Raw genomic sequence first — 12,729 nt, 5'->3', positions numbered from 1 at the left:
TAGTAAACTGTGTGTGGCATGATTTATTTGACTCAAATTCAGTCACCATTTTACCCACTATATGTTCTAATCATAACCCTCTCTATATCTCAAGCAAGGCTTCTGAGTTTACCCCTTGCACCCACAAAAAAATCTTCAGGCATGAGGCCTCTTGGGCTAAGCAAGAGGAGTGTGTGGCAGTGATTAAAAGGGCCTGGCAAGGCCCACTCAAAACTAGTTCAAGGGTAGATATCACAAGAAGGGTTCTCGAAAGATGTAGATTCCAATTGAGAGAGTGGAATAACATCTCTACAAAAGTTCGCCATCAGAAAGTAACCCACAAGAGTGAACTCTTGATAACCCTGCAAGCTTCCAACACTGGCTTGGATAACACTCTAATCCATTCTTTACAGAAGGAGTTGGATTCTTCCCTAGAGCAAGCTGACCTGAAGTGGCATCAAAGAGCTAAACAAAGATGGCTCCAAGATGGTGACAGGAACACCAAGTACTTCCATAAATGTGCCTCTGTTAGAAAACAAAAGAACATAATCCAGAAACTCCAACTAAGGAGGGCAAGGTTTTGACATCACCTGAGGGTATAGGGACTGAATTCCAAGATGTTTTTATGGACCTTTTCACATCATCCAATCCCAATGTTCCCAACTCTATAATGGAAGCCCTCAATGCCAAAGTCACCCCTGAAATGAACCTCTCCCTCACTAAGGCATACTCCAGAAGGAGATTGAGCTGGCTATCCATGATATGAATCCATTGGGTTCACCTGGCCCAGATGGCTTTCCAGCAATCTTCTTCCAAAGTCACTGGCTCATGGTTGGCAATGATGTAATAGCTGCAGTACTAGAGCACCTGAACACAAAATCTGGTTTTCAAGCTATCAATCACACCTTCATAACCCTTATTCCAAAGAAGAACTCCCCTCTGAAGGTCACTGATTATAAGCCTATTAGCCTTTGTAATATGTACTAAAAGATCATAGCTAAGGTCCTTGCAAACAGATTAAAGTCCATCTTGCCAAAACTAATCTCAGACAACCAAAGTGCTTTTATTCTAGGAAGAATGATCTCAGACAACACTATAGTGGCTTATGAACTCCTGCACTCAATGCAAAATAGAAGGAAGAATCACAAAGAAGCTTACATGGCCCTCAAGCTTGATATTAGCAAGGCCTATGACAGACTAGAGTGGTGCTTCATTCATCAAGTGCTTCAGCAGATGGGCTTTGATAGAGAGTGGACTGATCTGATCATGCAGTGTATAGGAACAGTGACTTACTCAATCCTTGTCAATGGCATCCCTCAACCAACCTTCAAACCTTCAAGAGGAATTCACCAAGGAGACCCCCTTTCCCCATACTTATTCATTTTGTGCTCAAAAGTCCTCTGCTTGGCACTGAACTTGGCTGAACAACAGGGCTCAATTTCGGGTTTCCCTCTATTTAAAGGCTCTTTAACAGTCAATCACTTATTTTTTGCAGACAATAGTCTTGTCTTCTACAAGGCACATCAACAGGAGTGGACCAATCTTCAACTCATCCTCAATTCTTATACAGCAAGCTCTAGTCAGAGACTCAACTTGGATAAATCCTCAATTTATTTAAGCAAGAATACAAGCCAAGTAGCCCAAAATTCCATACTGAACTTGGCTGGGAGAAAAGCATCGGGCCCTTTTGAAAAGTACTTGGGACTACCTTCTTATGTGGGCAAGAATAAGGGCAGAGCTTTCACTCCCATCCTGGACAGAGTCAAAGCTCAAATGAGCAGTTGGAAAACAAACCTTTTGTCCTCAGCCGGGAAAGAAGTCTTGCTGAAGTCAGTTATTCAATTCATTCCCACATATTGCATGGGAATTTTCCTAATTCCCAAAGGAATACTGAGAAACATTAATAAGCTGATGCAATCTTTCTGGTTGGGGATAAGAAACCAGAGTCTAAAATGCACTCGCTTAGTTGGAAAGGCATTGGTAAGGGCAAGCAAGAAGGGGGTCTGGGATTCAGAGATTTTGAATACTTCAATAAAGCCATGCTAGCCAAGCAAGGGTGGAGGCTCCTCATCAACACCCAATCTCTAGCTTCCCGAGTTCTTAAAGCCAAATACTTTCCCTCAAGTGATTTTCTGTCTGCAAGAGTCAGAAGGGTTGATTCTTTTGTGTGGAAAAGTATAACAACACCTAGACCACTGTTAGCTGGAGGCCTCCATTGGAAGATAGGAAATGGCAACTCAGTGAGAATTTGGTCAGACTGTTGGTTGCCCACCCCTACTTCTTTCAAAGTTCAGTCCCCTCCCAAGACTCTCAACATAGATGCTACAGTGAACTTACTAATAGATCAAGATACTCTTTCCTGGAATCTACCTCTCATACAGAGTATTTTCTTTCCTAAGGAGGCAGCAATTATATCCAAGTTACATGTTAGTCCTTGCAATAACAATGATAGACTTTCTTGGAGGTGCACCACAAACGGCATGTTTTCAGTGAAATCAGCTTACCACCTCCAAGTTTCTATAAATGACAGCAAGAGTAGGCAAGGCTCTCGACTTTCTAACCACGGGGTTCTTTGGAAACTATTATGGAAGCTTAAAGTGCCAAACAAAGTCAAAATGTTCCTATGGAGGGCAGCTAAGGACATCCTTCCCACTAGAGCCAATTTGTATAGAAGGAAGATCATTGAATCTCCTCTATGCCCTATCTGTCACTCCTTTCCAGAGACCACAGCTCATGTACTTTGGTCATGCAGAGCAGCTCAGGATGTTTGGAGCCATAGCTCGAAAAGACTTCAAAAGTGCAGGACAGAGGAACAACCTTTCCATGAATTGCTCACAGACCACCTCTCCCTACTCCCTACTAAGGAACATGTTGAACTAGTTCTCACAGCCACTGAGTTGTGGCATAGGAGGAACAAATTCATTTTCGAGTCTAGCTTCACCTGCCCTTTACAGATCTCAAAGATAGTCTCCACAATGAAGAGTGAACTGGAGGAGCTTAATAGTCAACCACAGGAGCAATCCCTCTCAACCCGTGTACCAATCAAGTGGTGAAAGCCCCCTACCAATTTCTACAAAATAAATTAGGATTCAGCTATTGACAGAGTGAACTGCAGGGTGGGAATTGGAGTGGCCGTCAGAGATTGGGATGGTCTTGTTACAACCACCCTTAGAAGTCCCAGAAACTCCTTCCCGGATCCTCTTCTGGGAGAAGCCTTAGCCGCCCTGCGAGCTATACAGCTTGGTCTCGAGATTGGTCTCCACAATGTCATATTTGAAGGTGACTCAAAACTGCTGGTTAACGGGATCACCAATTCAGCTAACGATTGGAGTACTGCTGGCCTGATCTTTCTTGACATAAAGAAACTCTTAGCTTCTTACCGAACCTGGTCATTTCGACATGTACCTAGGCAAGTAAATGCAGTGGCACATAGCCTAGCTAAGAGCTCTTTAGATCTTAGTAAGGAGTCTGTTCTTGTAGTGGATTACCCTCAATGCATTTGTAACCTTTTACGTTGAAATATCTATATGAAGTTCCTATTTTCTCAAAAAAAATAAAAAAAAATTATAACATCCCAGGCAATCTCCTTCAACTCTCTAGTAGTTTCAGAATTTGGATTGGCTAAATTCACTAAGAAAATGGTGTGCGGCGAGCAGCATAGGAAGCTTTTTGGGAATGACTTTGGTTCTTTGAAATATGCAGAAGGTTTGGATTAAGGTCCACCAACAAAGTGCAGAACAAAGATAAAGAGATGGGTGAGAGAAAGAGCAACTCATTTGCTAGGAAAAAGAAAGAGAGATAAAGTGAAAGTGAGAGTTAAAAAATAAAAAGTGGGACCAAGCTGTTAGGCGATTGTGTGCCGACTGCAAAGATAGACTGCATATAGACTTTTCCATTTCTAAATAGTCACTGCGCAAGGTGTTTTCCTTTAAATAAAAATAAATAAAATTAAAACGAGAGAGAGAGAGAGAGAGAGAGAGAGAGAGAGAGAGAGAGAGACTTCGACTTCATATGGATTGCTATCTTAACCCATTTTATATCATCTTATTTTATCTCATCCCATCGGCCTATTTTATTTCTTTCACATATGTGACGCCCCCAAATCCCCACGCCTGAACACGGGGAAATTGAGACGTCCGGATGGTGACAACCCGGGTCACCATCCCATCGACGGGTGCCGAGTGTGTGCAAGGCAACAGATGTGTACAGAGAAACACGCAGCGGATAACGAAAGTCATAACTAAGTACCAGAATTTTTCTTAACGTAATACAAGCTGTTTAAAACGTACATAGATAAAATATTACAAAACACAAATACAGTTTTAACAAATATAAAAGATAGCATCAGCAACCCGGCGAAGCCGCATCCTCGGGCTCAGCCTCCTCCTCTTCGTCCTCTAACTCTGCACCAAAAGCTACGGAACCACAAATGGTACCGCAGGTAAGTAAAACCCAAACACTACCAGATAAAAACACATAAAACTCAAACAAGATGCATGAAACATGCCCAATGCACAAAGCCCGTAAAACACCAGTTTTCCACACACGCCAAAAACTCATTTGGCCTAAAAACATATCCTTTCCGAAAAACACGCCAAAAGTCACATTTGGCCGCCAAAAGTCACATTTGGCCGCCAAATGTCCATTTGGCCCAATATCTCGCCAGAAGTCCATCCGGCCCAATATCTCGCCAGAAGTCCATCTGGCCCACGCCAAAAGTCCCATTTGGCCTTACAAACCATTAACCAATTTTAACCGCGTGCACCATGACCTCCCCTAGGGGTCATCCGCACACCCTGGCTCCAGTGCCACACCGCAGAGTACCACCGCGCGTGCGACACCCAACAAGCGATGCCCAGTTCCGCGCCCCGCGCGTGCGTAGCCAAGCATCCTCTAGCCCTCGCCAGCGAAGGGCCACGGAGTCAGTGAGTAGGGCGATGCCCGGTTCCGCGCCCGGCGCGTTCGTCGCCAAGCATACCCTAGCCCCGCTCCCGTCATCGCTCTCGACAACTCAGGGGACATCACTCAGTTTATTCCGCTCCCGAGTGACCAGAGGAGCTCCACCGAGATAATAACCCATCCCGACTTGGGCTCGTGATACACACGCACCCGCAAAACCACTCACGCCAATACACAGGCTTTTCACACATAAACAAAAACACACGTGCATGCACCATGTAATGCCATATCAATGCATAATAAAATAATCCAACAATCATAAATCAAATAAACAGGCAACTCCGTCCTCCATCCATCCGACCCCCGAAACTCCTCGGACTCAGTCCGGAATCAACAACCAACAACAGTAAATAATTGAATGAGCAATATATATTAAAATCTGAAAATAGGGTTTGGAAAATACTTACAGCGCTATATGGCGATTTTAGAAAACAAGCGGCATCGCAAACGGCGCCGGAAAAGCAACGTCACAGTGAAAATTCTCTGTGGCCGTGGGTTTGAAAAAACCCACTTTTGAACGGGGACAAACTAGGACACGAGATTGATAGGGGGTGGTCTAGGGATGGTTGTGAAGCTATTGGAAGTGGTGGTTGGCCGTGGGTGGCGGCGGAATCGCCGGAAAATGGCTGAAATACCCAAATCTAAAAACAAGCTCGTAGGAGCTGCTCCGGTGGTCGTTGGAGGCCGGAAATGGGTGGGTTAGGACGGCAAGGAGTCGGTGATGAAGTGGTGAAGAAATGGTGGCCGGAGGTGGAGCGACGGCGGCGGATCGGAGCCAAAACCGTGCGGCTTTGTTGGGCTTTTTCCAGCGAAATGGCCGACCGGTTGGGGGTGAGCTTGGGTGGGGTGGTGCACCGGAGGGAGGGGAAGAGAATGGGACCGGTGGGGGGCTGAACGGTGGCCGGACGGCGGCGGTCTGGGCTGTGGAAGGGACGCCGGCGTGAGGGAGAGGGAGGAGAGAGAGAGAGAGAGAGAGCTCGGGGGGGTCCGAACGCGGGGAGAGATAAGAGAGAAAAAGAAAAAAGAAAAAAAGAAAAAGAAAGGAAAAAGAAAAGAAGAAGGAAAAAAGAAAGAGGAAAAAGAAAAAGAAAGGAAAAAAGAAAAGAAGTGTAGGGAAAAGAGGAGATCTAATCCTCATCCGGAAAACAAAACTAAACGAAATAAAACACAACATCAATTAAATTAAATTAAATTAAAAACAAATTTTAAAACGCAAATAATTTAAAATAAATAACTGATATATTAATTAAAATAAAAACAATTATTTCAGCGAAAATACACTCAAAAGCGGGTCATCACATCCTCCCCTCCTTAAAAACAATTTCGTCCTCGAAATTGCAAATCAACCACCAACTTAAAGCAAGCCACATAAACGCTCATAAACCAACTGAGATCAAGATTAAAATACATACCTTCATCATTCGAACAAATACGGGTACTGCTCCCTCATGTCCGCTGCTCGCTCGCAAGAGAAGTCTTGAGCTAACGGATCTCCCCAAGCCACTTTAACTAAAGGTATCATCTTGGACCTCAACTGTTGCTCCTTCCAATCCAAAATCTGCGACGGAACAACTTCGTAAGTGAGATCCGGTTGCAACTGAATACCTGCTGGGTCGACGAAGCGAGGCTCTTGCTGTCCAAAGCTCTTCTTCAGGGATGATACGTGGAAGACATCATGAACATCCCCAAAATAATCTGGCAAAGCAACCCTATAGGCGACGGACCCTACTCTCTCCAGAATCTGAAAAGGGCCGACGTACCTCGGATCTAGTTTCCTTTTCTTACCAAAACGCTTAACACCTCTCATGGGAGAGACTTTAAGATAAACCCAATCACCAACTTCAAAAGACAACTCTCTCCTCCGGGTGTCAACGTAGCTTTTCTGGCAACTCTGAGCTGCCGCCATTTTGTCTCTGATGATCCGGACTTGGCTTTGCATTTATTGAATTATTTTGGGTCCAATTATCCTACTCTCCCCAACTTCATCCCAACACAAGGGTGACCTACACTTTCTCCCATAAAGAGCTTCATAGGGAGCCATCTGAATGGTCACATGGTAGCTGTTATTGTAGGCAAACTCAATGAGCGGCAAATGATTTTCCCAACTCCCTTGGAATTCCAGGACACATGCTCGCAACATGTCTTCCAGGGTCTGAATGGTGCGCTCTGACTGGCCGTCTGTCTGCGGGTGATAAGCAGTACTGAACTTCAACTTAGTACCCAAAGCTGCCTGCAAACTCTTCCAGAACTATGATGTGAACCTCGGGTCTCGATCCGACACTATACTCTTTGGTATGCCGTGTAGCCGCACTATCTCCTTGACATACAAACGGGTCAACTTACCCAAAGAGTCGGTGTTGTTAACAGGCAGAAAATGAGCACTCTTCGTTAACCGGTCCACGATCACCCAAACAGAATTCTTCCCACTAGGCGTTCTCGGCAAACCCACTACGAAGTCCATCGTGATATCATCCCATTTCCACTCAGGAATTGGGAGGGGTTGGAGCATACCTGCAGGTCTCTGATGCTCGGCCTTTACCTGACGGCACGTGTGGCATTTCTCCACATATAAGGCAACGTCCTTCTTCATTCCATCCCACCAGTAATTTTTCTTCAAGTCTCGATACATCTTTGTACTGCCGGGATGAACTGAATACGGGGCCGCATGAGCTTCCGCCATGATCCGTTCTTTGAAATCTGAGTCCTTTGGGACCACTCTGCGATCTCGGAACCGAAGTATCCCATCATTATCCATGCTATAGAGCAACGGCCCTCGAGATTTTCGGACTCTTTTCCTGATGTTCAGCAGCTTCGGATCCTTTCTTTGGAGAGCTTTCAATTCTTCAAAATCAGTTACCCGAATATCAAGAACTGAAGACAAAATCTCTACTTGCTGCGAACTTTCTATAAGGAGCCTTCTCATCCCACAAAGCAACGATTCCAATTCTGACGGCTCGGCTTCATCTTCCAAATGAGACTTCCGGCTCAAAGCATCAGCAACTATATTAGCCTTCCCCGGGTGGTACTTGATCTCACACTGATAGTCACTGATTAGCTCCAGCCAACGCCTTTGCCTCATATTCAGATTTTTCTGGGAAAACAAATGCTTCAAGCTCTTGTGATCGGTAAATACCTCGCAAGCTTCCCCATACAAGAAATGCCGCCAGATCTTGAGTGCAAAAACAATCGCAGCCAATTCTAGATCGTGCGTCGGATAATTCTTCTCATGGTCCTTAAGCTGACGAGATGCATAGGCTACAACCCGTCCTTCCTGCATAAGGACACAACCCAAACCGAACTTAGACGCATCACTGAAGACTACGAATGGCTTATGCGGTTCTAGGAGTGCTAACACTGGTGCCGTTGTCAACCTGTTCTTCAATTCCTGGAAGCTTCTCTCACATTTCTCTGACCAAACAAATTCTGTATTCTTCCGAGTCAAAGCTGTGAGAGGTCCGGATAGGCGAGCAAAACCCTCTACAAATCTTCGGTAGTATCCGGCGAGCCCCAAGAAACTCCTGACCTCGCGCACGGTTGTCGGGCGCTGCCATGACAATATGGCTTCTACCTTACTAGGATCAACTGCCACTCCGCCCCGGGAAATTACATGCCCAAGGAATTTAACTTCTTCTAACCAGAATTCACACTTGCTGAGCTTGGCGTATAGCTGGTGTTCTCTCAATCTCTCAAGTACCAGACTAAGATGATACACATGCTCTTCAACATCTCGGGAATAAATCAGTATATCATCAATAAATACTACCACAAAGGAATCCAGATAAGGTCAAAACACTCGATTCATCAAATCCATGAACGCTGCAGGGGCATTAGCTAACCCAAACGGCATCACCTTAAATTCATAATGCCCATACCTCGACCTGAAAGCAGTTTTAGGCACATCCTGGTCTCTGATTCTCAGCTGGTAGTATCCCGACCTCAGATCAATCTTAGAGAACACGGCTGCTCCTTAAAGCTGGTCAAACAAATCATCAATCCGCGAGAGAGGGTATTTATTTTTCATGGTCACCTTATTCAATTCCCGATAGTCAATGCACATACGGAGGGTTCCATCTTTCTTCTTAACAAATAAAACTGGTGCACCCCACGGCGACGTACTAGGCTGAATAAATCTCTTCTCTACCAGTTCTTGCAACTGAGTCTTCAACTCTTTCAATTCAGCCGGTGCAATGCGATAAGGAGCTTTATGCACAGGAGCTGCTCCAGGTTCCAAGTCTATAACAAACTCCATCTCCCGAACAGGGGGTAGTCCGGGCAAGTCATCCACAAATACATCGGGGAACTCTTCCACAACTGGAATGTCTGCCAAAGACTTCTTCTCAGACGGCGTGGACACCATCTGCACCAAGAATGCATCCGCTCCCCATGCAATCTCTCGTCTTGCCTGAATCGCCGATATAATTATCGGTTTCTCCTTTAATCTACTCCCCACAAATTCCAGACAATTACCATCTGGAAGCTGAAAGCTAATTATCCGACTTCTGCAATTAATACTCGCAGAATATCGGTATAGCCAATCCATCCCGAGGATGATATCAAAACCCAACAGCTTGAACACCACCAAATCAGCATCCAAGAATCTTCCCTCAAAATTTAACGGGCATCCCAAAGCAATCTTGGAACACCATACCATCTCACCATCGGGTAGAGCCACTACCATAGCCTTCGGCAACGGTTCCGTGACCAAGTTACTCACCCGAGCAAACGTGGAAGATACAAACGACCGTGAAGCACCGGAATCAAACAAAGTACAAGCATAAAACTCATACAAACGGACTCTTCCTGTGATTACTCCAGCATCATGGGTCGCTGGTGCCTCATCATCCACCTCTCCGGGTGTGACAGCATAAACCCGGGCTTGCACTGCTTGTCTCGGGTTGGTTCTTCCGCCGTGTCTACCTCCACGGCTTCCTTGAGCTCTGACAGGGCAATCCCGAGCAATATGTCCCACTTGGCCGCACCGATAACACTGGGGTCCGCTACTCGTCCGACACTCGCCCTCATGAGCTCTATTACAAGCTCCACAAACAGGCATACGTCCTCCCATGCGAACACTTGAGGATGCTTGAGGTCGAGTTCCGGTCCGCTGAACAAACTTCTGAGGCAAACCCGAGCTGCTTCCTTCACCAGAAAAACTCCGCCTCTTTTGCCCTGGAGGGGAGCCCATACTCAGATTATTTTCCCGCTCTATAAGGGTGGCCACATCCACTAACTCCTGAAAAGTGGATATCCGATGGCTGACCACCATACGGCGTATGTCATGACGCAGCCCCTCCTGGAAATGATCTGCTCGCATCTCCTCAGTGGCGACAAGGTGAGGAGCAAACCGCTCAAGTTCTATGAACCTCCGGGCGTACAGCTCCACTGTCGCGCCCCCTTGGACCAGATTGGAGAACTCTCTTGCCTTTTGCTTCCTTACCGATGCAGGAAAGAAGCGGTCGTCGAACTCCTTCTTGAAACGCTGCCAGGTCACCGCAGCGAAAGATCCCAGTTCAGATTCCAACAGCACCCTCTTGGTATCCCACCAATCAGAAGCGGTACCTTGCAAGAGATAGCTGGCGTAAAGTACTTGCTGTGCCTCAGTGCACCCACACACCTCAAAAGTCTTCTCCAGATCTTTGATCCATTTTCCAGCCTGAAGTGGATCCTCATTTCTCGTGAAGTGTGGAGTCCTATGAGCCAAGAAGCGCTCATAGGTGCATCCGGCTTGCACCATGCTACTGGACCCTCCTGGATACATCCAAGGCCCTCCCTGATATGGCCAAGGACCTCCTGATTATGGCCAATACCCTCCTTGTTGCGGACAAGGCTCTCCTGACGGTGGATAAGGCCCTCCTGATGGTGGCCAAGGCCCTCCTGATGGTGGCCAAGGACCCCCTTGTGGTGGCCAAGGTCCTTGTGGTGGCCAAGGCCCTGCCTGTTGAGACCTCGCACTCTGTTGCATAAACTCCGTCATCTGCCGAATTGCTTCGGCTATGGAGTCATCCCTGGAGGTATTGTCCCGTGGCTCCTGAGTATTTTTCCTTGGTCTCCCTGGTCTCCCCATTTTCCTGTCACAACACCACTCTTGACCCTCCTTTAAGAAAACAAATAAAACCATCATAAAACCAACAAAAACAAAAACCAACACCACACAGCAAGAAACAAAAGAAACCAGCTTGCAAAAACATAACCAAATAAATACAAACAAACAAAACAACTGTACTTAACATAATTTTTTAAAACACAACTTTAAAAAGCATTCTGGTACTGCCTACGGGACATGTGGTTTTACCCAGAGCCAAACCGCTCTGATACCACCTGTGACGCCCCCAAATCCCCACGCCCGAATACGGGGAAATTGAGACGTCCGGATGGTGACAACCCGGGTCACCATCCCATCGACGGGTGCCGAGTGTGTGCAAGGCAACAGATGTGTACAGAGAAACACGCAGCGGATAACGAAAGTCATAACTAAGTACCAGAATTTTTCTTAACGTAATACAAGCTGTTTAAAACCTACATAGATAAAATATTACAAAACACAAATACAGTTTTAACAAATATAAAAGATAGCATCAGCAACCCGGCGGAGCCGCATCCTCGGGCTCAGCCTCCTCCTCTTCGTCCTCTAACTCTGCACCAAAAGCTACGGAACCACAAATGGTACCGCAGGTAAGTAAAACCCAAACACTACCAGATAAAAACACATAAAACTCAAACAAGATGCATGAAACATGCCCAATGCACAAAGCCCGTAAAACACCAGTTTTCCACACACGCCAAAAACTCATTTGGCCCAAAAACATATCCTTTCCGAAAAACACGCCAAAAGTCACATTTGGCCGCCAAAAGTCCATTTGGCCCAATATCTCGCCAGAAGTCCATCCGGCCCAATATCTCGCCAGAAATCCATCTGGCCCACGCCAAAAGTCCCATTTGGCCTTACAAACCATTAACCAATTTTAACCGCGTGCACCATGACCTCCCCTAGGGTTCATCCGCACACCCTGGCTCCAGTGCCACACCGCAGAGTACCACCGCGCGTGCGACACCCAACAAGCGATGCCCAGTTCCGCGCCCCGCGCGTGCGTAGCCAAGCATCCTCTAGCCCTCGCCAGCGAAGGGCCACGGAGTCGGTGAGTAGGGCGATGCCCGGTTCCGCGCCCGACGCGTTCGTAGCCAAGCATCCCCTAGCCCCGCTCCCGTCATCGCTCTCGACAACTCAGGGGACATCACTCAGTTTATTCCGCTCCCGAGTGACCAGAGGAGCTCCACCGAGATAATAACCCATCCCGGCTTGGGCTCGTGATACACACGCACCCGCAAAACCACTCACGCCAATACACAGGCTTTTCACACATAAACAAAAACACACGTGCATGCACCATGTAATGCCATATCAATGCATAATAAAATAATCCAACAATCATAAATCAAATAAACAGGCAACTCCGTCCTCCATCCATCCGACCCCCAAAACTCCTCGGATTCAGTCCGGAATCAACAACCAACAACAGTAAATAATTGAATGAGCAATATATATTAAAATCTGAAAATAGGGTTTGGAAAATACTTACAGCGCTATATGGCAATTTTAGAAAACAAGCGGCGTCGCAAACGGCGCCGGAAAAGCAACGTCACAGTGAAAATTCACTGTGGCCGTGGGTTTGAAAAAAACCACTTTTGAACGGGGACAAACTAGGACACGAGATTGATAGGGGGTGGTCTAGGGATGGTTGTGAAGCTATTGGAAGTGGTGGTTGGCCGTGGGTGGCGGCGGAATCGCCGGAA

General features: G+C 46.4%; 1 protein-coding gene across 1 annotated transcript; it reads left to right on the top strand.

Moving 5' to 3' along the window:
• Positions 1-741: 741 nt before the first annotated feature.
• LOC122293560 lies at positions 742-3,497 on the top strand. Its single transcript, XM_043102115.1, has 4 exons — positions 742-924; positions 970-1,812; positions 1,917-3,014; positions 3,066-3,497. Exons 1-4 carry the CDS (start codon positions 742-744, stop codon positions 3,495-3,497), a joined length of 2,556 nt encoding a protein of 851 aa, XP_042958049.1.
• Positions 3,498-12,729: the final 9,232 nt, after the last annotated feature.

The sequence above is a fragment of the Carya illinoinensis genome, chromosome 14, assembly GCF_018687715.1.
Source record: "Carya illinoinensis cultivar Pawnee chromosome 14, C.illinoinensisPawnee_v1, whole genome shotgun sequence".
Taxonomy (NCBI): Eukaryota; Viridiplantae; Streptophyta; class Magnoliopsida; order Fagales; family Juglandaceae; genus Carya; species Carya illinoinensis.
Note: the sequence above shows the minus strand (reverse complement) of the source record. Positions and strands in the feature narration are given on the sequence as shown.